This window comes from Megalobrama amblycephala, linkage group LG24 (genome assembly GCF_018812025.1).
Source record: "Megalobrama amblycephala isolate DHTTF-2021 linkage group LG24, ASM1881202v1, whole genome shotgun sequence".
Taxonomy (NCBI): Eukaryota; Metazoa; Chordata; class Actinopteri; order Cypriniformes; family Xenocyprididae; genus Megalobrama; species Megalobrama amblycephala.
Window position 1 is genome coordinate 29,333,168 of NC_063067.1, and position 26,794 is coordinate 29,359,961.

A 26,794-nucleotide genomic window follows, 5' to 3' on the forward strand; every position below is an offset into this window, starting at 1 on the left:
AGCGGCAGATATGAAGCTTATTTGCTCAGATTATTATTTTTTTCTGATAATTGTTTAGTTGAAAACTCTTCTTACTATCAGTGGGGCTTGATGTAGCATGACAGATCCACTCAGAAATTGATGATAATAGTAACAATGCAGAACAACCTCCTCCAATTTTATTTTTAACCACAGATGGCGATAGAGAGGCCAGCTTTAAAAAAAATAAATAAAAAAAAATAGGCCATTTTACAATAAAATTAACTAAAATTAATGAATACGGCATGAGTACTGGCAACATTTAATAAACAATTAACTCCAATTTTGATTGCAAGTTGGTTTTGCTTCATAACACAGCTACTTAATTTGATTTTATTTGTCTTAAGAATCTTCCTTGCGATTAAACATCTGTTATATAATTTATTAAGTATAACATTGCTGTTAAATAAATTATAAAAGAGCCCAGCAGGTGGTATTTTAACAAGCTGCAAGCCAAACTCAAATGACTCACTCAAACTTACACTGAGCAAGTGTAAAAGAGCAGAGCAAACTGAATTTCTGAATGGATTCAGATTTCTGCAGCAACAGGGACACTGACCGAGTGGAGATGGGTGGGAGAGTGTGTGCGCGGGGTCACAAAAAGCAAAGAAAAGCGGTAGGATCCATTTCCCTTGACTCAAGGTTCCTGCACTGACTCTTAAGGACTGAATCGATTTTTAAACTACTCTCCATAAAGCTACAGCACATCATTGGCCTTGCAGAGCTTGTTCTGGGCATAATCTCCAGCTATCATCTGCTGACACAGGGCCAAAAGTCTGCGGCAGTCCCAGCATCCCATAATTCACTGCTGCTGATAATGCTTCAGGAAAATGTTGCCCTTGTACACTAATGTAGGAGCAGACTGAATCATAAGCCTCAGAAGCTACTGAAATCATTTTTAGAATGGCCTTTTTCTGCTGCTAACATACAATTTTAGGTTCCTCTCTAAATAAAATGATGCTAAATCTAAGTAGCATAGTGGTTTAATCTGCCAAACATTTCTATCTTATCAGTACCCTGTTGTTCAGGGATAATGGGTTATCAGATAAAGGAAGAAAATGATCATGTGTATTTGGTGGACTATTACATCTGTCATCACGATATAATGTCAACAGTCTGACAGTGACTTGATGATACAGGATAAAAGGACTATCCATTTTATGGCACAAAAGAAAAGGACAAAAATCAATATCTACACTTACTGTGTGTGAGAGAGAGACTTTACTAATGCCTGTAGTTTACAATTACCTGTAGTTTAATACAATAAGATGGGTTAATGTCTTATAAACAATAGATTTATGGCATTTAACATTGGATGTAGCAAGACTTGACACAAGTAATTTTGAAAAAGTGGGTAAGTACCAATTTTGCGATATACCTTTCCTGCTGAAAAATCAAACCAGCATGAATTCCATGTTGGTCCAAGCTGGTTTTGTGATGTCTAGTTGGTGGACCAGCAAACCAACAACCAGCATCCCATACCACATGTTGTTTACCAGCAATGCTGGATTTTTCAGCAGAGTTTATAGACCTACACGTGTTAAACTTTGATAAGAGAGAGCATGGACTGATACAAGGCTGAAAATGACACACTCAAACTTTATTTCTGCATGCTATAGTGTTTGTGTTCACACCTAGCAGCTCTCTTCAGTAATGGTGTGAAATGGGCGTTGCTCAGGCATGGAACAGATGGACGCTATGCAGTGGGTCAGAAATGAGCTGCATCATCCCTGGCGGCCTGGCACCTGACAGCATCAGCACCACAGCAACACCGCCGTCCAATAAAAGAGCGGTCACTGAATTTCTGAACTAGGTGACTACGTACATGTAAAAAACTATCCAATGACATTCGTCAACCAGAAAGTGTCCAAATAACTTTTCATTTTATATATTTTTATATACACTCACCAGCTACTGCTCGGTAAAGAATTAGTTCACCCAAAAATGAATAATTTACTCAGCCTTAAGTTGTTCCAAACCTGTATGAGTTTCTTTCTTCTGTTAAACACAAAAGAAAAGAATTTTTAAAGAATGCTGGTAATCAAACAGCTGACAGTAGCCATTGATTTCCATAGTATGAATCAAAAATACTATGTAAGTCAATGACTATCATCAACTGTTTGATTACCAGCATTCTTTAAAAATTCTTTTCTTTTGTGTTTAACAGAAGAAAGAAACTCATACAGGTTTGGAACAAAATGAGGGTGAGTAAATGACGAAAAAAGTTTCATTTTTGGGTGAACTATCCCTTTAACGTATAAAATGCATGGTTGATGCCAGAGGAGAATGGCCAATCTGGATCAGCTGATAGAAAGGCAACAGTAACTCAAATAAGCACTCGTTACAACCGAGCTCTGCAGAAGAGCATCTCTGAACACACAACACATCCAACCTTAAAGCAGATGGATGAAGACACACCGGTGCAACTCCTGTCAGCTTAGAACAGCAAACTGAGGCTACAATTCACATGGGACACCAAAACTGGACAATAGTAGACTGGAAAAACATTCCCTGGTCTGATGAGACTCGATTTCTGCTGCAACATTCGGATGGTCGGGTCAGAATTTGTTATAAACAACATTAAAGCATGGATCCATCCTGTCTTGTATCAGGCTTCTAGGGATGTAATGGTGTGAGGGATATTTTCTTGCCACATTTTGGGCCTCTTAGTATCAATTGAGCATTGTTTAAACACCACAGTCTGCCTGAGGATTGTTGCTGACCATCTCCATCTCTTTATGACCACAGTGTTGATCTTCTGATGGATACTTCCAGTAGGGTAACGCACCATGTCACAAAGCTCAAATCATCTCAAACTGGATTCTTGAACATGTCAATGAGTTCACTAAACTCAAATGACCTCCACAGTCACCAGATCTTAATCCAATAGAACAGATTTGGGATGTGGTGGAACGGGAGATTCACATCATGGATGTGCAGCCAACAAATCTGCAGCAACTGTGTGATGCAATCGTGTCAATATGGACCAAATTTTTTGAACAATGTTTCCAGCACCTTGTTGAAGCCATGGAGAATTAAAGCAGGTGGTCCGACCTGGTACTAACAAGGTGTATCTAATAAAGCAGCCGGAGAGTGTATACAATCCTGTTCAAAAGTTTGGGTGGGGTCAGTAATATATTTTTAAAGAAATTTATACTTTTATTCAGCAAGGATGCATTAAATTGATTAAAAAAGACAGTGAAGACATTTATAATATTACAAAAGATTTCTATTTCAAATAAATGCTGTTCTTTTAAACTTTCTATTAATCAAAGAATCCAGAAAATGTGTATCCTGGTTTCTTGAGCAGCAAATCATCATATTAGGATGATTTCTGAAGGATCATGTGACACTGAAGACTGGAGTAATGATGCTGAAAATTAAGCTTTGATCACTGGAATAAATTACATTTTAAAATAGTTTCAAATAGAAAACAGTTTACTGAATATTTAACTTCTTTCTGCAAAATTTAATGCTTGAAAAGAGTGCTTGTGTATCTTTTAGTCAATTGCAATGACAATTTTTGAAACCACTGTGAAAAGGAAATATCCAAATCAAAGTTGCAAGACATTTGTAACTATTTGAATGATGGCTAATGATTGATTAAGTATTATATAGTTATTATAGTGTTATAATAACTTTATATAATAACCAAAGAACTTTCGGTAACACTTTACTTAAAACCTTTATGCATAATGCATTATAAAGGTATTCATAATGTACATTATAATGCATTATATATTTTCCTAAATAATTGTAACCAAAGTTAAAATGCATTATAATATTTGCAGATTCCTTTTTACATCTGAAATTGGTTGTTTGTCATGTTTTTGAATGCATTATACTTTCTAAAAGTGTTCAATTAATAGATAAGTAGTATTATAATGTATTATAACCATGGTTACAATTATTCATAAGACCATACAGTGCATTATAAGGTGCACTACAAGGCATAATTAATTCACTAAAAATACTTTTATAATGCAATATACAAACCTGATTCCAAAAAAGTTGGGACACTGTACAAATTGTGAATAAAAAAGGAATGCAATAATTTACAAATCTCATAAACTTATATTTTATTCACAATAGAATATAGATAACATATCAAATGTTGAAAGTGAGACATTGTGAAATGTCATGCCAAATATTGGCTCATTTTGGATTTCATGAGAGCTATACATTCCAAAAAAGTTGGGACAGGTAGCAATAAGAGCCGGAAAAGTTAAATGTACATATAAGGAACAGCTGGAGGACCAATTTGCAACTTATTAGGTCAATTGGCAACATGATTGGGTATAAAAAGAGCCTCTCAGAGTGGCAGTGTCTCTCAGAAGTCAAGATGGGCAGAGGATCACCAATTCCCCCAATGCTGCGGTGAAAAATAGTGGAGCAATATCAGTTTCTCAGAGAAAAATTGCAAAGAGTTTGAAGTTATCATCATCTACAGTGCATGATATCATCCAAAGATTCAGAGAATCTGGAACAATCTCTGTGCGTAAGGGTCAAGGCCGGAAAACCATACTGGATGCCTGTGACCTTCGGGCCCTTAGATGGCACTGCATCACATACAGGAATGCTACTGTAATGGAAATCACAGCATTTGCTCAGGAATACTTCCAGAAAACGGTGAACACAATCGACCGTGCCATTCGCCATTGACGGCTAAAACTCTATAGGTCAAAAAAGAAGCCATATCTAAACATGATCCAGAAGCACAGCCGTTTTCTCTGGGCCAAGGCTCATTTAAAATGGACTGTGGCAAAGTGGAAAACTGTTCTGTGGTCAGACGAATCAAAATTTGAAGTTCTTTTTGGAAAACTGGGACGCCATGTCATCCGGACTAAAGAGGACAAGGACAACCCAAGTTGTTATCAGCGCTCAGTTCAGAAGCCTGCATCTCTGATGGTATGGGGTTGCATGAGTGCGTGTGGCATGGGCAGCTTACACATCTGGAAAGGCACCATCAATGCTGAAAGGTATATCCAAGTTCTAGAACAACATATGCTCCCATCCAGACGTCGTCTCTTTCAGGGAAGACCTTGCATTTTCCAACATGACAATGCCAGACCACATACTGCATCAATTACAACATCATGGCTGCGTAGAAGAAGGATCCAGGTACTGAAAAGGCCAGATTGCAGTCCAGATCTTTCACCCATAGAAAACATTTGGCGCATTCATAAAGAGGAAGATGCGACAAAGAAGACCTAAGACAGTTGAGCAACTAGAAGCCTGTATTAGACAAGAATGGGACAACATTCCTATTCCTAAACTTGAGCAACTTGTCTCCTCAGTCTAAAAAAGACTCCTCAGTTATAAAAAGAAGAGGGGATGCCACACAGTGGTAAACATGGCCTTGTCCCAACTTTTTTGAGATGTGTTGATGCCATGAAATTTAAAATGAACTTATTTTTCCCTTAAAATGATACATTTTCTCAGTTTAAACATTTGATTTGTCATCTATGTTGTATTCTGAATAAAATCTTGAAATTTTAAAATTTCACATCATTGCATTCTGTTTTTATTCACAATTTGTACAGTGTGCCAACTTTTTTGGAATCGGGTTTGTACATAAAGGCTTTACGTAAAGTCTTTCAGACTGATATGCTTTAAATGCTCTGATATTTAACTGTAAGAGTTAACCTCAAGCCAAAAAATGAAGCTATTCTCTCATTTGCTGTATGTAATAGTTTTTCCAGCCTCTCTGACAGGAAAGAGGCCAATTATACAGAGGCATATGTTACACTCGCACAAAAAGGTCTTAAGACACACAGTCAAAAAGCGTGTCTGCTCTGCGTTCACTACAATTACAGCAGTCAGTAAGAATGACCTTATTTGTTCCTACTGCCTATTTCAGCTGCACTGGCCAACTGCACACACACAGCTGTTGCCAAAGGCTTTCCAATGCCTCGGCAAGCACTGCGATCATTCTGCTTTCCACAGGGAAGCTTTCCTAATGCTAGGAGAGAGAGACAAAGATAAATAGTTTCAGAGATAGAGAAGGGGAAAGGGAGGAAAACTACGACAGGGATTTTATTAATGGGCAGTACAGTTCAAGCACACTACAAAAAGTAAACACACTGTAAAAAAATATTTTCAGGCATATTTTATATACTAAAAAAAAACTAAGCAAGAAAATAAGCTTGTCTAGTAACTTTTTATATCGTAACAATTAGTGTTGGGGAAAGTTACTTTTAAAAGTAATGCATTACAATATTGCGTTACTCCCTAAAAAAGTAACTAATTATGCTACTTAGTTACTTTTTATGAGTAATGTGTTACATTACTTTTGTGTTACTTTTTCTCACCTGGGCTGGGCTTGCTTGTTTGTTTTTTAATAACAACAAAAAAAGTTTTTGGCAAATGTTAAGGCCCTTTCACACCAAAAGTGAACTGAATAAGCCCCAGGCTGAAAGAAATGCATATTTACACCTGTACACAAGAGGGCGCAGCTCAAACAAACCTTTCAGCTGTGCTACAAATCTGTATTAAAAAAGAATAGGATACAGGAGAAGGAAGTTCAACACTCTTGTTTCTAAATCTAATCTAAAGCCAGACCGCCTCCGTATTCAACTTACGGAAAAAGCTTAACAGATGTGATGTCAGTTACGCTTTCTTCCTAAGGTGAATACAGAAAGCAGTCTGGCGAAGCTAGATATTTTACTTTATAACTTGTTCAATCTGATTTTTTTTTCATACACAAATACATCGCTTCACTACAGAAGGCCTTAATTAACCCCCCGGAGCCGTGTGAAGTACGTTTTGCTTTGGATGGATGCACTTTCTTGAGCTTTATACTCGTTGGTCCCGTTCACTGCCATTATAAAGCTCAGATGCTACAATGGGAGAAACTAATCCTTTAAGAAGCTCTAAGTTCTGAATCTTAAAATTCACTTGCGCTTTCATTGCAATGTAGGTTGGGGTCAGTTATATTTAATACTTTCTACATTAATTATATAATCAATTATTTTTTTTTGACTTGAATTTAACCAGTTCATTTTTATTTTACATTAAAATATTTTTTATTTTACTTCATTTTTATTTCCAGTTGCCACTGGGTGTTTTATTATCCATCTTCTATCTAATGGGGGATATAATTCAGAAAATATGTTTTCTAGTATTATGGGAGCCTTCTAGCAAGAGCCAAGTATATAATGAAAAGAAGACGGCAAATTCCCCTGTGGGATCTGTGGGCTTTAACTGACAGTTTGCTGCAATTCACACTGTATACTAAACAAAATGGCTGAAATTAGCCAAAATGTTTTTATGCCCACCTGTGTTCTCAAGAACTCCTACAGTATATGGTGAAAAAGACAAATCATTTCAGTTTTCCCACAAAAAGAAACCGCTAAACACACTGAGAATGTTGATCAAGTAGCGTAGAAGGGACTGCAGTGACTATAAAAAGTGTTAAAATTGCAGGTTTTTGAGATGTGAAAAATTAATCCAAGATAAACCATGTCTTTTTCCACCTTTAATACTATTTTCAAACCAACAAAGATCAAGTAACACAACTAAACAGATGATGGGACAGATTTTGACATGGTTGTGTCCTGTGCACGGCCATGTCTGAAGGCCCCTGGGCGTTCTGATTTCTCGTTCAACAGGGGTTTGGGTGGGAATGTGGCTGGTGGTTGCAGCCCTCCGATTTCTCGTTTTGTCAGGGTGGGGTGGTTGGTGGTAGGTGGGGTGTTTTCGGTATGGCGCTCCGATTTCTCATTCAGCTTGGGGGTTGGGGTGCCGTCAAGGCCCACCCGCAACTTGTCTGAGCCCCCCTCTGGTCTTGTGCCCTGGGCACGTGCATTAATCCGTCCCTGGTTTTACATGATCTCAAATCCTGTAATTTTAACAAGGGTGTGTAGACTTTTTTTTTACAGGCACTGTATATCATGGAAAGAAGGATTTTTTGCCTCTTTTGAAATTAAAGAAGAAAGTCTTACGAAATAAGTCAAAACCCCTCCCCAGTCAACCCAAACCATTTACAAAAACTAAGCTCCAAAAATTCGCTAATCAGACACTGCTGCTTCTCTCCTAAACTGTAGTGCAGATGTCAAGATTTTCAGTGAATATAAATTTCATTCTCTTCCTCCAGAGCACTTGGGATGTTGAGTTGTATGAGGTATTTTTGCAATACTTTTATGATGCTTTGGCTCCAACTAGAGATGCGCTAGTCGACCGGCCATCGATCGGAACTGGACTGTTGTCAGATATGTTTAATGTAGCATAATTTCACAAAACTAAAGTCAGACCATTCCGTTATTTCTTTAAATCTAAAAAAATTTTGGATCAATCATGCAGTCAATATCATGTGACAGGATGTGACACCTGCAAAGGACCACATAGTCGTGAAGCAAAGTAATTAACTCTCTTTTAACTATTTGAAAAATTAATGTTTTCACTTGCTCATATGCTCATATGTCCCCAAACATCAGGTCATTCGGTACAACCACTTTAAAACATGGAAAATGTTGGAATATTTTAAAAACTTATACTAATCATAACATTTTGGATTGTCCTTTTGCTAGATATCAGCCTATTAGCATTGTTTGAAAATATCGCCATTCGGTAACACAGAAATTTTGGTTAAACTGAATGACTTTTTTTGGTGACAAATTGTGTAAAAAAATGACAAAAGCAGTGTTAATTTATTATAAAAACCACATAAATCTCATTGTAAACACTTAATAAAACTTCAAAATTATTTATATCTCCATTATGTTTTTTTTACACTTTTAAAACCCTTATTCATCAATGACCAAGTACATATCTTGACTAACCTTACAAGAGACTTTCCCACTCAATTGATTATCGGTTATTAAATATTGGGTTTACAGATAAATAGCTCCATCTGGTAGGTCTCTAAATATAGCACATCCAGCAACACCATTACACAGCTGCAATTTCAACAGGAACCAACAGTGTCACATGTAAATTGACTTAATATTTTAAAGTTTTATCTTTTTATTACTGTTCAATCCAGACTGATAAAGCTTAAACTAATACTGTTTTTTCTGTAATTACAAGTGGACTTCAGGGGAAAGATAACATGCTGCAAACGTGTTGAATATGGCCCTTTTAAAGTAAGATATAGTAAGTTCCAGACATAAGAAACTAAACAGCTGCAAGTGTGTAATTCAGCTGCCGACATCTAAATGACTAAGACCAGACAACTGTCTTGCAACCTTGGCAGAAGAAGCCATGCACTGTCTCTCAAACACGTACATGCTTTCACACACAGAGTTCAATTAATGAACAACATCCCAGGAAGGCTGGCCTGAATGCTTCGGGTTCGACCTACTATTCGGCATTGTGACATCACAACCGCAGCTAGGAAACAAACACTATTGTTTTATGTCTGAAATCCTTCCAGACATATTGTTTACAAGCTAAAAGCAGTAGCCACAACCACAGGCCACAAATAGGAAGCCAAAAAGAATGTGTAAATAAACAGAAAATCTCCATTTTCCATAATGTAAATCCTTCTGATGAACAGTTGTTGTCTCAATACAGAGAATGCACAGAAAAAAAAAAACACACTCATGTTGATAGTTTCCTTTAAAAGATTGTCAAAAGGCGAAGAATATAATGTGTGTCAATTGATCAATTAACCCGCTAACCCACTTAATCAATTCCCGGTGCCCGTGTCACTTACTATTGCATAGAAGGCGTTCAGTTCTGCCTCAGTGGTCGGTGGAAAAACAAACGGCAGATTGTTGCTCTACAAAAGCCGACATCCATTCCAGTAAGTGTTAAATGAATGCATTAGGAACCTGCTTTAGAACATGTAGTCTGTGTCGAAGAGAGGCGCTCAGCATATAGAGGCTGCAAACTCAGCGATAAATATTCTCCGACAGAGACTGTCTGGCCTGACGCTGTGAAAGCAATAAAATGCTCTTCACAATCCGCAGTAAAATTCAAACAGCATGGCCCGGCACAAATATCATTCTCCTAGCTCGTTTGTGAGTCAGCAGCATCAAGTTTGTTTTCCACCAGTCCTCTGCCAGTAAGACGGGCTGCTTTCGCTTCAGTCTGAGCAAAGAATTATGGGTTTTTAAGTTCATAGCAGTTGCTACACAAGTTCTAGCTTAAATTTAGCTCACTAACTAAAACTGTGTGCTAAGGCTGGCACATTTTTCATTTACCAAAATGCTAAACAAATGGAACAGCTGAATTACGTAATTGTAGAACCATAAGCCTCTCCATTTAGAAAAAAATCCATTATCATTAAAGCCTATCAAATTATGGTTACCAGAGAGAGCCTCAATTACTAATAATGCCCATGCTGCCCTAATACTGACAACAAAAAAACATGAAAATGCAACTTCCTTTTGTTCTCTTTCAAAGCACTTAACTGCCGTAAAACGAAAATGAGCAGCGCTAGTGGAGTGAATGGACCAGAACGCTGAAAACGTCGCTTGTTTTCACACAATGGCTTGTTAAACAGCAATACATACTCAATTTCCCTTATTGTGTCTCAGATTGGTGGTCTGGATGTGAGTGATAGCCGCTTATTGTCAGAATATCTCTCGCTCTAGATCTGGGTTTTAACACTTAGGGCTAAAATGAGTAGTCACCATTTATACATTGCAGACGAAGCTCCAGATGAACTCTTAAGAAAATGTTAGAGCCAATAATGTTGCACTGTAAGTCTGGCCTATAATGATATCATCCCCTGTCATGTATTTGAATACTTTGTTATGGTACTTACATCGCATTACAAGCCACGAGAATCATCATATCTTTAATTTTGCTCAAAGGTGCACTATGAAAGGCTTTTTCAGTACAAAAATCAATTAATGGGTACATTAAAAATACCAGTGTTCAAAACTGTGTTTTTGTCTTAGCCAGATTCACAATGGTAAACTTATAATAATTATTTATAATTTGAGCTGTTGGATTGGATTTTGTTGGGAAATGTCAGTTTTTTGTTGCAAACAGAGATGGCGATTAGAGTCCAGAGTTCCATAGTGCACCTTTAAAGGTGAAGTATGTAGTTTCTGTGACACTAGTGGCACCTAGTGGAATTTACCCTTCACCTGGAGTTTGATTGACAAGCGATCTAACCAATCATAACGCCATTTTGTCCAACAAAGCAGCCAGGAGTTAGAAGATTAACCTCGGTGGACTTGAACTTGAAAAATGGTGTTTATTGACGTCTTTCCGCGTTTGAAACATCATTCCTTCTCATGTTCATTCATGTTTATTTGATGCTATAAATGAACTAGTAGGAAGAGATGATCGGTTCACGAGCCTCTTGAGCTGAGGCGCTACAGCAATCTGTCCCGACACATTAAAGAGCCACAAAACGTTTTTTATTGTTCGAATTTCTTAAAAAATTACACAATTTGAAAGCTGGGACTTTGTTTAATATCATAAGTAACCTGCTCTGTCTTGTCTGTCGACGTGTTGTCAGTATCCTCTTTGCTCTGCGATGTATTTTTCACTCTGTGTATAATAATCTTCTGACTTTTTTCTCAGAATTGCAAGATATAAAATCAGAATTGCGAGGAAAAAAAATCAGAATTGCGCGTTATAAACTCACAATTGCGAGATATCATTTTGCAATTCTGACTTTTTCTCGCAATTGCGATATAAACTTGCAATTGTCACTATATCTAGCAATTCTGACATTATAAAACGCAATTATGACTTTATTTCTTACATTTCTGACGTTATAACATGCAATTGCGATTTTATACCTTGCAATTCTGACTTTATAACTCGCAATTGCAAGTTTATATCAAGTTTTATCTGAGAAAAAGTCAGAATTGCAAGATGTAAACTCCCAATTGCGAGAAAAAAAGTCAGAATTGTGAGATAAAAAGTCGCAATTATACCTTTTTTATTTTTTAATCAGTGGTGGAAACAAGCTTCCATAGTCTACACTGGACACATCAAAGTTAACGTTATAAACTGGTAATTTGTCTTTCTGAGCAGACGCATGATGATGCTGTATTAGTGCTGTCAAAAATATCGATACTTCGATACGTATCGATACTGAAATATCTGTTCCAATACTCCTTTTCTGCAATATCGATACACCAATACCAGCTTTGTGTTATCGCCGACAGCTAATTGACACACGTCTCATCTCACTCACTCACTCGTTGGATACTGCTTGTATTGCGCATAATTTTACTAATTCCCACGTTTCGTGCTCACACAAAAGCGCATGCACCACTGATTTATAAGTGGCGCACACATAAACCTGCCTCTCAAACAGCTCGTGAGTACCAAATTGAGTTATTTTTCCTAGCTTATCACGCTTAAAATACACACAAAATGCATGTCTTAGCGAGTATTCAGGTAAAAACAGTCAATTTTGGAACGCAAACAGATAGTAAACGCCTTGCATGCGCTCTTAAAGTGACAGCAGCCTGCAATAAACCTGCTGCTGTCTGTCATGTTAATAAAAGAACAAAAGACTGTAATTGTAACTGCATTAATCTGTATTTAACTTTTACAATAAAGACCATCCAGTGTTATTTTAAATGTGATTACTTTATTTAATTTGTGCAGTATTTCTTACCTGAATACTACTGTTAGACCCACCTGAAAAGCCATGTTTATTTCATTTGTCTCTTTATTCTAGTGTATTTATTTGGGATATAGTTTGCAGTTTGTTTATTTGTTCTTATTTTATTACTGACTTTTTATTTTTGTCTCCTTTTTTTTGTGTAAATTTAGTTCAGTTTCAAATAAAGCCTCTCTGTGCTGTGTGTATGCTATTGCAACAAAATTACCCAAATTATAGGCTAAAAATAAAAAAATATATGTATTGCAGTATATATGGCAGTTTTCCCCATAGTATCGGAAATGGTATCTAATATCGATATTTTTCAAGGTATCGTATTGAAGTTGGAAATTCCAGCATTGTGACAACACTATGCTGTGTATGGCATTGAAGCATCCATTGTAGCGTGTAGCATTGTAATGCCCCGTTCATTTGAAGGTCTATTTTTGGACTAAATGCAGTGAATTTAAGGCTTGCACTTCTGTAACTAAAGCTGAATGTCTTTTCCCATGTAGCGCGTCAGTCATGGTCCACCAGCTGCTAAACGCCTACAGTCGCCACGCGCCAAACTCATGCTATAGGTTGAGCTGGAAAGAGACTGATGGATCTGAACAGACTGCTCTCAATGTTTACAACTCTGGGGGAGATAAACTCTTGAATGGCAAACTAATACTAGTCAATGAACAATAAACTGGGTTAAGAGAATGTATTTTTAACATAAAAACACTTGTGCTCTTCCTACGAGTCTGCACTTTAAAGCTGCAGTCTGTAACTTTCTTTTTTGTTAAAATTGATCCAAATTCAATTTTTGAACAAGTACATAACCATATCTCCTTACCTTAGCCCGATTCACAACGGTAAGCTTGTAATAAAGTTTTCTAATAAGAGTGGTGCTCTTATTCCAAGGGAAATTCGAGCATGCAGCCGTCATTACGTCACATATGTTTACATAAAGAAGGAGTCCCAGCTAGTAGGCTATATGCAGGGCTCTAGGGTAACATTTTTCTTTAGGAGCACTTGTGCTCCTAATGAAAAGAATTTAGGAGCACAGTAAAAAATTTAGGAGCACGTTCTGTTCAATAACAGACACTAACTTTCCCATTACAGGGCGATATTTTCCCCTTTAAATTAATTTCCTGGGGCATTTGTACCATTATAAGAGCAATTTTTCTAATCTTATTAAAGGTATGCATCATATTTAATCAATTTCTTAAATTAAAATAGAATTTTTTTTTAAAAATGTAAAACAATAAATTCAGTTAGGACAATAAGACCCAATCAGACTGTTACCAATCAAAAGAAATCCTCAAAAAATCCATCTTTGCACTGCAGAAGTGGCACAGATGCTCCATCTGAAGTGGTATTATTTAGACATTTACATAAACTGCTTAATGCAGCTCACTGGTAAATAATGTTGTATGATTGTTTTTAAATATAATTTTTTGAATTTAAGCCCCCGTTAATTTCCGACCTTGATTATGATAATCCAAATGTAGTATTTACAATTAATTTGGCTGCAAAGAAACAGCAGCATGCGACGGTCTGGTAAGTGCGCATGGCTGCGTCACACTGGTTGCACCTTGTAAACAATCTTTGAAGATTGCAGTACGAAACATTTAGATGTTTAGATGCATTTTGGGAGTTTTTAATTACAATTGTAGATCTATTCATGATAATTGATTGGATCATTCGCACCAGCGTGCCTAAATATTTTTTCACAGTAGTGAAATGGGCGCACTGTAGAGCCCTGATATGGCATGTGAGGATGCTGCAGGTAACGGATCATTTATAGCCTTTTCTCACAGCAGCTGGAATAATTAAACTTATCATTTTGATGGCGGATTGTAATCTAGAAAGGTCCAAATCATCAGTGATGACTGGAGATTCACCCGTAGTCAAAAGCAAAAGACTTCAGACTGTGAAGTGGCTACAGAAATTGAAAAAACTACAAGTAAAGGTAACGCTAATACACACTAAATACACATAGTCAAGGAAAGCTGATGTTGTAAACATTAACAATTTGAGAACAAAGTATAACAATATTAATAATTTGCATGATTTGACGTGATCCGAGCTAAGCGATCGTTAGATTTAATCATTGGTAGCGTGATTTATTGTAAAGCTTATTGTAAACAAAAGAGGCAGACATGATACTTACTTGTTCAGATGATATTTTCCAGTGAAAATTCTTATTTTGGTCATATTTCCAAGACGATGAATCTGTGATTCTTAAGTACCATATCTACACTGGTGCGGTGACTGACAGTAAACATTAGATTCATCCGCGCTGAGGAGCCGTGCCGAAGCACAACCCACGTAAAGATGATAATTCCACAAATAACTGCAATTGCAGGTTTCAAACACAGATGGCGACAAAGAGGCAAGACTTACGGACCGCAGCTCTAATGACGTAATGCCGCTTTGACTGTCCAAATTTTAGCATTTAGCATTTTAATCAACAGTACTTTTTTTTTTTACCTTTTATCATATGTCTTGGAGTATCACATGAGTTCAGTATCATGATATATATCGAATCATGACATGAGGGTACCGTTACACCCCTAGTAGTTACTATATTAAAAACAGTCAATTATGCATAGTTACATGCAACTAACCCTAAACCAGACCATAACCCTAATTATATAGTAAGTACAATGATGAATTTCATTCCATATTGAATTTTCACCTACTTCATTCCACAGATGAATCGACTTTAATGCATTTTATTGTTTAAATAATGACAATAACGCAAATTGAAATTCAAGTTGAAATGTCGCAAAAAAAATAAATAAAATAAAGCACCATTTCCAAAAAGATGCTATACTGCTGGTCTAATAAGTGCATAACTTCTTTCCATTCTGCTTGTCTATTTAGTGCTTTGCTTGGGAACTGACACAATATTCAGTTTTACTCCAGCACTGAACATTTGTATAGACCTGAAGTTCATCTAAGTTCAGCCATGCATGGTATGTGTTTCACTGACATTAAAAACAACCTTACTACCAGTAGGACTTCATCTGTCAAAACACAAAGACAGCCATCATTTCCTCTCTTAAGCACACAAGTGTGAAATCACTTGTCAAAACCTCAGTGTAGTTGTAAAAAAAAAAAAAAAAAGACAGCTATTTAAATGTGTAAACATACTCTACAGACTTCTGAATATGTGCAAACAAAAATCTAAAATTGATCTCAATGATTTTACAAAGTTGTTGTTGTTGTTTTTTTTCAATATGCCTACCATTCAAAGATCAGTGTTTGGTGAGTGCCACCTGCATCAACCAAGTGTTTCGCTAACACTTTGCGTGCTCTGTGCGTGTCAGATGTAGCTCTTTATTGTACTTCTAAACTCAAACAGCTTGTTCGTACCGTGATTGTCGTTTTCAGTGCTGCCCATTCGGCCCATCTCGGCAGGGCGGGCCTGTTTGGCAGCGCGCCTCTTTGACAAGCCAGAGGAAGGCTTCACCACCCTGGCACCGCTGGAGGTGTCCATGCCTGTTTAGGACACAAATAGATCAGACCAACAGCAAACACATCATCTGAATACAAACAAAATAAACACAAAGATGCATTCACTGTATTTGAAAGTATTTAAATCGGGGATAACAAACACCTGCTGAGACAGTACAGCATTCACACAGAATGGCATAAATTGCACATAAACACATCTAATTTTCATTGCCTGATTGTATGGGGGAAATTACAATTACAGTCTTTCGGCATGGTTGTCTTCCCATGCCAGAGATACTTCATGAATGAATGGGATAGTTCTATCTATTCATCTATCTGTCCATCCATTCATCCATCCATCCATCCATCTACCTCTCCGTCCATCCATCCATCCATCATCCATCCGTCTGTGCATCTATCTATCTATCTATCTATCTATCTATCTATCAGTCCGTCCATCCGTCCATCCATCTATCTGTCTATCCATCCATCCCTCTGTCCGTCCATCCATCATCCATCCATCCATCTCTCTGTCTGTCCATCCATCATCCATCATCCATCCATCCATCTGTCTACCTGTCTACCAACCATCCGTCTGTCTATTTGTTTACCATCCATCCATCCGTCTGTCTATCTGTCTACCATCCATCCATTCAAACGCGTATCTGTCTACCATCCATCCATCTATGTCCGTCCGTCCGCCGATCTATCAGTCTGTCTATCCATCCATCTGCCTGTCTGTCCATCCATCCATCATCCATCCATCTATCTCTCCATCCATCTGTTTGTCCGTCCATCCATGTGCCTGTCTGTCCATCCATCCATCCATCCATCCATCCATCTGTCTGTCTGTCAGTCTATCTGTCTATCCATCCATCCATCAATCTCTCTGTCTGTCCATCCATCATCCATCTCTCTGTCCATCCATCCATACGTCCGTCTGTTACATCCATATGTCTCTCTGTCTACTATACATCCATCAGTCTGTCTGTCTATTTGTTTACCATCCATCCATCCGTCTGTCTATCTGTCTACCATCCATCCAACCGTCTCTCTATCTGTCTACCATCCATCCATCCATGTCCGTCCATCCATCCATCTATCTGTCTATCCATCCATCTGCCTGTCTGTCCATCCATCCATCCATCCATCCGTTTGTCCATCCATCCATGCGCCTGTCTGTCTATCCATCCATCCATCCATCCATCCATCTGCCTATCTGTCCATCCATCCATCTCTCTGTCCGTTCATCCATCTCTCTGTCCATCCATCCATCCGCCTGTCTGTCCGTCCGTCTATCCATCTATCTGTCTATCCATCCATCTGCCTGTCTGTCCATCCATCCATCCATCCATCCATCCATCCGTTTGTCCATCCATCCATGCGCCTGTCTGTCTATCCATCCATCCATCCGCCTATCTGTCCATCCATCCATCCATCCATCCATCTCTCTGTCCGTTCATCCATCCATCCATCCATCCATCCATCCAACCATCCATCCATCCATCCATCACTCTGTCCGTCCGTCCATCCATCCATCTGTCTATCCGTCTACCATCTATCCATCTATCTATCTGCCCATCCGTCCGTCTGTCTGTTTACCATCCATCTATCTGTCCGTCCATCTATCCGTCCGTCCATCTATCCGTCCATCTATCTATCTATCCATCTGTCCATCCATCCATCCATCTGTCTGTCCATCTATCTATCCATCCGTCTATCTATCTCTCCATTGTCTGTCCATCTATCTATCCATCCATCCATCAGCCTATTCATCCGTCTGTCCATCCTATTTGTCCATCCATCCATCCATCCATCTATCTGTCTGTCCGTCCGTCTACCCGTCTATCTATCCATCTATCTGTATGTCCATCATCTATCTAGTTTTTGTGTTTTTCCTGTTTAGCACACATACACACACATATATACATACATACAAACATATATATAAATAAAACAAAATTAATCGAGTTCAATCTCCGGCTGAATATATTTTTCTTTTCACAGTCACCAATCCAGAAGGGAAATGGCCAGTTCACTGCAATGAATGAAGCCTGACAATGACTAATTAAAATAAACAGCGCACTGATTAGAATGTGATCATACTTTCTTATTAACTTAAATCAATGTCATTTCAGTTCTTCATTAGGCTTGGCCTAATGGGTCACTAATTTGTGTCTTTTTAAACTTCCATTAATTTAGCGTTCTATTATTTGCTGAACAGTGGCCGGGCATATGGCTGCATGATTTATCATGTGTCAAAAGAGATTTTATGAACATCACAGATAAATGTTTCGTCTAATGCATGCCGTGGGAATGTTTCGCTGTCAGAGGCACTAATACATTTCCGGTGAGCGCTAATTGAGAGGTTTACTTTTGCCAGTAAAGCGTGATCATTACAAACTTTCATACGATTAAAAGTAGAAATGCTACATGAACTGAAACACACATATACAGTATGTTTGAGAGACAAGAAATCACACTCTTATCATCACAGGATATGCTATAGGACGTGACAACCCTTCTGCATTCAAAGGCCAACCAAAACAACAGGTACTGCACACAGTTCACTGTGCTACTGAACCACAAAGCAGCCCGCATCCTGTATCACCATATCAAAGAACGGTCCTCCCATCACCTAACCCACATAAGAACGATGGATCTTCAAGTGCTGAAGATCATTAGACCAAATTATTTATGGCCCAGAGACTGAAGCTCATTTGTGAGCCAGAAGTTTATTCCAGAAAGGAAAAGAGCAATAAGGTAATAGGAAAAGCAGCTGGTAGGACTAAGTGCTATGGTATTTGGGGAATTTATCACACACTTTAGAAAGGCTGTGAATGGACGTGTGCCTACACAATCAGAGAAACACACACTGCTCATTCCATCAAAATGTAAGTTTAAAAAGAATAAATATGCTCAAGTTGTAATTGAATCAAGTATTTCTATAACAAAAAAAAACAAAAAAAATCCAGACTTTCTGAAATGCTCTGGTCAGGCTCAAGCACTTCAATGTTATTAATTACAACTTCATTATTTACACAACGGCAGGAAAATTAAGAGTGATTGCTTAACAGAATGGAAATAAAGAGCTGCTGAAGTTAATCATTGCTTATTGAGAAACTGAGTTAGCTTACATGATGATGCCAACTTGATATTTTTTTATATATTTTAATATTATAAGCATTATATTTTCTGTCATTTTAACAGAATGAGATGTTTTAGAGTGGCAAAAACCAACTAATACCACAAAACATCACACAGCTCCTTGCTAATAATAATTTACAAATAGATTTGTTGTTTTCCCATGAAAAATGATGTCACTTTCTGTAGGATGATGTCATTAAAGAACTGGATTGGTTTGTTATTTTCAGTTGGTTTTGGTTTAACCATTAACATGATGGAAAGTGATATTGAGGGCACAGAAATAAAATCTATATTGATTGTCGATTAAAACAATATTCCCAACAACAAAAACACCTGCGATATTTAATTGTCTTTCATTTTCAACCCATGGGAAACTAATATGTTTTTCATATTTAAGACCTGTTTTGTCTGAAAACTTAATATTTGACCCAATATACTACATGACAGGGACATGAAAATGTAGGCCTACTTCAGCATAGTAAGAATGACCCACATAAGTCTTTCTAAGTGCTCAAACTGTGTTTGAGTGTTTATATTAGGTCTGACAGTTCATACATAAACACCACAACACGTTTCTCTTGTATATTTCATTCCCCCAAAAAGCTTTAACACACTAAACCACGCTAAGGAAAGGCGAGCTTGTGCATTTATAGGCAGTATTGACAGATAATCGACTTCTCGAAGACCACACCTACCTGGAAAGCCACCCAACACTGGCGGGTGAGCGGGTGAGAGCGGGTCACCCACGTGGGGTCAGGCTGTAGCCTTTACTCTCGCGTCGCGCCGCTTGACTTTACATGGCAAACACACCTGGCGCGCGGGGGGTCGCGGACAGACGGGCGTTACGGTCGGTAGCCACACTCACAGCCCCCGCTGTGCGTATCCGCGGAGGGAGATGATGAAGAAGGAGGAGGAAGAAAAAAAAAGAGCAAGCTGATGCAAATGCCCACAAGCTGAACACTTTCACCGTGTTTCCAGACTGCACTCGGCGCCCCTCTTCATTAATATGTAATCCACGAGCTCTCTCGTTAAATTCCAACTCAAAAGCACGCGCACAAATACGCGGAAACGCCGCCAAAAATATGAAAATACAAGAAGCTTTCATAGGCAGTGAAGCAAAATGGCGACTTTAATACGAAGGAGGAGTAAAAAAAAAAAACCCTCGCGCTGTTGCTAAAGGAGGCACGGGGATATGTTTAGTGCAGTAATCGAGGGTGGAAGAAGTGAACGCGACGGAAAGAAAGCGGAGGGGAAGGCACAGCGTCGCGCAGTTTCGCCGCAGCCCCTCGATTCCTGTCCTTACCTCGGGATTATGCCGTGTATTTGTTTGATAGGGATATTATCTCCGCGACCGTGTACAGTAACAGTATGGGTGCTGGGTCACGCGCGTATCCGCTGCTGCTGCCTTTGACAGTTGTGACTACAGTCGGCAGGCAACTTGCAAACTCTCGCGTTATTATTTATGATCACTCATTTTGATATCAGGCCAATCATTTTGGTATTTCTGCATAATAAAGCCCCTGCCTGAATGGAAGCGTTTGATGCGGCTCGACGTCATGCCGCTCAGTTATGACGAAAAGGCTTCGGCTACAATGTAGCTTTATAGCGTGCACATAATTCGATAGTGTTCCAAACATTATGACGTAGTCTATGCGATTCTGAGTTTGGAGAAAAGATTACGCAGTTTTTAAGTCACTAATATGAGAATTTTCATACAATTATGACGTCGTCCGCGTTGGATAAAATATTTGGATTAGTGTTGAACATACTTTTGTTTCATACGGATTTTCCCATGGCGTTTTCATAAACAGTAATTATCTGGATTTTTGCCAAATGTAAATCATCATTTTAGAACATACATGACGTCGCATCTCTGAAAATATTAAGTTATTGTTTGTGTCTGTACTTGCCATGATAAAACATATTTAATTTTTGTCTACACTAATTAAATGGAACTTTTGCATGCGTGATTTTGAATATTTTAATTTAATTGATCAAAATTATGAACATTTCTCAAATTCTTTTAGGCTTCTCAAATTATTCATATTTATATTTTCTGAATAATTAGCGACTGAGGTCTCACTTTCCACACATACGTCACGGGGCTCTTTAAAATGGCTTAATAGAGACTTTGACCCATCTTTTTTTTTCTCTTCACACTATGACGTAATGTAACTAACCACCATTACTGGGTCCACCAGGAGGGGGAGGCAAATGACTGTTTTTCTGAGGCCGAGACTCCAAATGTGGAAAAAGTGACACCCCAAAACGAATTCTTCTTTTATACTGGCTGTAAATGGAATTGTCCAAATGTAACCTCAACCCCTCAAAAACAAACCAAACAAAAAAACACCCGAAAGTCCAACTTTGGCAGACAAGCTCTTGGATAGCATGTTGTTTACTTGTCTATTTTACAGCATTAGTTAATTCATTCTAATTTACCAAAAAGGGGTTTTCCATAATTACCTTCTCACTTCGTCTCTCATATATGTTTCATTCTCAAAAGTGTCCACTAGTTAGCAGTATAGTGCAGGATTATTTGACAGTATATGATGAGTTTATGACAGATGATAACAGGCGATGAGCACTTAACACGTCTGTGGGCTGTACAGGCCTGTCCCTCAAACCATCAATCACATGACTTTAATAATGCACATGAAATATAAATATAAATCCTGTAGGCTTTTGTATGTTATTAATACATCAGTCATTTCCGCACAATTCACCAGTCCAGAGATAGTAAGTCAGCTACAGAAAATCATATGTAAACGTTCAGCAAAGCCTTGAATTATATCTACCAGAGGCCATAAACGGCACACGAACCTCGTGTTAGTGACTGGTGAAGGCCGACCTACTCTGAAATGGACAGAGTACAAAGTACTCATACATAATGGACAGTTCATGTCATTTGGACACATTCCCATAACCCTGTGGTAATACTGTATGTTAGCAGTCCAGCTGTATTTTAGGCCATGAAATGCTGTGTGAAAATCTGCTCCAGCACCGAGTAACTCCTCACTGTTGAAATCCAAGAATAACGGAAGACGTGGAGAGAAATTTCTTTTTGCTGCTGAGATTGGCAGTGTGTATGTTATTTTTGTTTGATCAAGAGCTGTTATAGTTCAAAGATAGAGCAGCTTCCTTTGGGTTTCCTTGACGTTCCATTTTGCATAGAGACTGTGATTCATCTATCAGTTCACTTTCCAGAAGTCTTCATCTTGAATCCTTAGGGGATCCAACATTTATGGCTTGATCACAAGCTTCTTATTGTAGAAAAAAGTAAACAGAAATACAGTTAAAGGCCCACTGAAGAGTGTTGGAACGCGCAGCATTATTCAATGTGTTGACGTCATTTCAACTGAAACAGGAAAACGGCGATATATCAAACAGCCCGCCCCTTTTTTGAAACAGCCAATAGCGTTTTGTTTATGAAAGAGCATTTTTGAAGCGAAAATGTGGCCACTGCCATCTTAGCAGCGTGTCACTGCACGTCACTCCCGGATAACCGAAAATGGGCAAAGAGGCGGGACGTGCCTGATTACTGAAAACACGCCCACCTGGCTCGACGTGATCTTAGATACTATCTAAAATATTAATAAATAAAAGTTATATCATTAGAAAGTTGTAAAGGTTTACTGTCAATCTACGGTGTCTTTTTTATGATATACTGTAGATGCTCCAGCGCCAGTAACTGTAATTTGCGTCAGGTGTGCAAATATCAACATGAAAAATAAAACGGGACTTCATACCTTTATAACGAAATAGCGATCGCCAGATGAATCCAATCCGTGGCTCTTGGGTAAAATGTTCATGAGTGTCCACTGAAAAACAAAAGACAGTACTTTTTGTCCACAAAAGTGTTAAATCCATGAAATATTGATATATTATCCACTGTTTGCATCTCATTTCTTCTGAATGATCTGCTCTCCATCATCGTTCTTCAAGAAATTATGCAACCTGAGCAGCGTTTATGTTGTAAAACTGTATATGATCGTATGTATCTCACAAACAAATGAGCCTGCGTCCAAAGTATAATTTTTCAAAATGCAGCAGTTTTATATCATCTGTGATCCATTTTAGCGGAAGTGAGAGACTGTAAGTTTTGAATGCTTATATCTCCTAAATGCGAATTTTGTCATTGTTTTGGAACACGCCAGCTTATTCATAACCTTAAAGGTGCCCTAGAATTAAAAATTGAATTTATCTTGGCATAGTTGAATAACAAGAGTTCAGTACATGGAAATGACATACAGTGAGTCTCAAACTCCATTGTTTCCTCCTTCTCATATTAATCTCATTTGTTTAAAAGACCTACGAAGAACAGGCGAATCTAAACATAACACCGACTGTTACGTAACAGTATCAGTGGCAGTAGCAGTGTACGCCCCCAATATTTGCATATGCCAGCCCATGATCGAGGCATTACACAGTATGTATTAACGTCTGGATGTGCACAGCTGAATCATCAGACTAGGTAAGCAAGCAAGAACAATAGCGAAAAATGACATGATCCATGATATCATGATATTTTTAGTGATATTTGTAAATTGTCTTTCTAAATGTTTCATTAGCATGTTGCTAATGTACTGTTAAATGTGGTTAAAGTTACCATCGTTTATTACTGTATTCACGGAGACAAGAGCCGTCGCTATTTTCATTTATTAAACACTTGCAGTCTGTATAATTCATAAACACAACTTCATTCTTTATAAATCTCTCCAACAGTGTAGCATTAGCCGTTAGCCACGGATCACACACAGCCTCAAATTCATTCAGAATCAAATGTAAACATCCAAATAAATACAATACTCACATAATCCGACGCATGCATGACGAACACTTTTGAGGGTTATATTAGCTGTGTAAAGTTTGTTTATACTGTTTAAGGCAAGCACAAGCTCCGTGAGCTGGGAGCGTGCGATTTAAAGGGGCTGCAGCCTGAATCGGTGCATAGTTAATGATGCCCCAAAATAGGCAGTTAAAAAAACTAATTAAAAAAAATCTATGGAGTATTTTGAGCTGAAACTTCACAGACACATTCAGGGGACACCTTAGACTTATATTACATCTTGTAAAAAAAACGTTCGATGGCACCTTTAAGGCTACCATATTCATACTAAAAGATAAAAAAACTTGAATTTTGATTTCAGGGGGACTTTAAAGTATGGTTAATAATATTTTGACAAAAGTTCTGAAATGAAAGTCATGCGGAATGTTGTCCCTCTCATGCTAAAATACATTTATAATATTAAAATGTAACTGTACAGTGATAAGTATTCGTCTACTATATATTTTTTTAAAAAGGCAAGAAGGTAAAAGTATGAGCCAAACAGTAAATAACGGTATCGTCCACATAGAAATGAAACCTTGCATTAACAATACTGAAATCAAGACAATTTATGTATAAAGTAAATAATAATGGCCCCAGCACAGCACCAGTTTTTTAGAATAGGGATAGCGTTCAGGACATTCAGCATAAGTGTTTTGAAGAATGTGGAAAGCGGAAGCATGTGCAAGGTGATAATTTGTGTTTATAAAGCATATACAGGTGTATTTTTTTTTAAAAAATGACTGATGGTTTCTCTAGATAAGACCCTTATTCCTCGTCTGGTGTCACAGAACCTTGGGGGACTCCCTTTACAACCTCCATTAAATCTGACTGAACACCGTCCAATTAAATATTCTATATTCGTGTTTAATATCAAAATGTTTTAAATGCATTCATTATTTTAAATTCAATATTATTTATGAATTTATTTGACTTATAAATCATAATAATAACTTGTAAAACTATGTGTGTGTGATTTTTTTCCAGTTTGTCTTTATTTGATATAAATTGTGTTCTGAAAAAAAAATAGAAACATAGTTAGAATTAACTAACTCTCTTCCTCTCTTTCTCTTTATCTCCCTTTTCCCATCATATAATGCTGCTGAAATGAACGGTTATGCTTGATTACGGGTCGACAGAGCATAAATCTACTTCCAGTGGTGCTGATATATAGATTTGTGTGTTGCTGATAAAGCAGAATGGTGTCATAGATCTTGAACACCATTAAGCAGATTTCTCAACGCTTACTGGCTCAGTTTACCATTAGGTGTTCACTTACCTTTGAGTCACGGCCCAGTGGTTGCAGGGGAGAGTCAGGAGAAGAGTTAAATGATAAATAGGATGGCATGAGAGATACAGTATTGGCTGACAAGGGTTTGTTTGTGTGTGTATCTGTTACAGCGATGATCGATCTCACAGAACTTTCAGCTTAAATAGATGGAGTGTGTAACATGTGTTTTGTGGAGCACAACATGAACAGAACCCAAGGGAAAGTGCAGTCATATATCACAATAGCAGAGCAGTTCAGGGATCTCAAATAAATGCTGCTGTCACAAGTTCACTGACAGAGAAACATATGCGTCCACGCTGCGCTTGACTAGTTTTGAATTTGCCCCGTCACAGACGGCGTTGTGAATAATGAAAGAGAACATACAGAAAGCCTTGCTAAAATAGCACAGAGCATTTGTACATAGAACCTACTGGGGAAAAAAAAAAAAATGTCTGGTTTGCTGGTCCAGGGGTTTGTTTGCTGGTTTTATAGAGGATTTGGGATTTGGATGGTGACTGACCAGCTAAACCACCTGAACACCAGCTTGGCCAGACTGGGACACCATGTAGACCAACTTAAACCTGCTAAAGTCTTGTTCAAACATCTTTCAAACATTCAAACATTTTGGTTCATAACATGCCTTTTTAAAGTATCCTTAATTGTTATAACTTTGAGAAATGCATGGATTTATGCTGCCTTTAAGGATTTATTTATCTCTTTTCACTTCCTGATGAAAAAAAAAGAGGAACATTTGAGGTGTATTTAAGGTGAGAAGAAAAAATATGTTACTACTACACATAATTTTTAGAGTCATTAAACTGAAGAAAAAAATGGTAGAAAAGTGAACATGAAAACAAAGAGTACATTTCTAAGAACCTGGCACATGTATATGTTCATAAGATTTTTTCGGTAACACTTTATATTAGGTGTCTTTAAATATTGTGTACTTAATTAAATAATAATAATAATAATAATAATTTGGTCCAATGTACTTATTGTGTTGATGTTGTATTGCAAAACACATGTGCTGCTATTGAGGTCAGATACGGGTAGGTTTAAGGACAGGTTTGGTGTTATGGGTAGGTTTAAGGGTGGATTAAAGGATTAGTTCACTTTCAAATGAAAATTACCCCGTTTTACTCACCTTCAAGTCATCCTAGGTGTATATGACTTTCTTCTTTCTGATGAACATAATCAGAGTTATATAAAGGGGTGGTTGATTATGACTTCATTTTTTAAACTTTAGTTAGTGTGTAATGTTGCTGTTAGGGCATAAACAACATCTGCAAAGTTACGACAAAGTTCAAAGCAAAGGGAGATATTTTCTTCTAAAGAATTCTGGTGGAAGCTAGATATTTTTCTTTATAACTTGTTAAATATGGATATTTTTCTTACACAAACGCATTGCTTTGCTTCATAAGGCCTTTATTAACCCCCCGGAGCTGTGTGGAGTATGTTTTGCTTTGGATGGATGCACTTTCTTGAGCTTTATACTCGTTGTTCCCGTTCACTGCCATTATAAAGCTTAGATATGTCAGGATATTTATTCATATTTCTCTGTTTGTGT

The 26,794-nt window shown here is 37.7% G+C and overlaps 1 protein-coding gene across 1 annotated transcript in view; it reads right to left on the bottom strand.

The window, feature by feature from the left end:
• The window catches only part of znf512b (zinc finger protein 512B), a 92,170-nt gene extending 71,479 nt beyond the window's left edge, over positions 1-20,691 (bottom strand). The window contains 2 exon segments of the mRNA XM_048177202.1: positions 15,902-16,027; positions 19,825-20,691. Of these exon segments, the coding sequence (XP_048033159.1) occupies positions 15,902-16,025 (124 nt within the window). The 5' untranslated portion in view covers positions 16,026-16,027; positions 19,825-20,691.
• Positions 20,692-26,794: the final 6,103 nt, after the last annotated feature.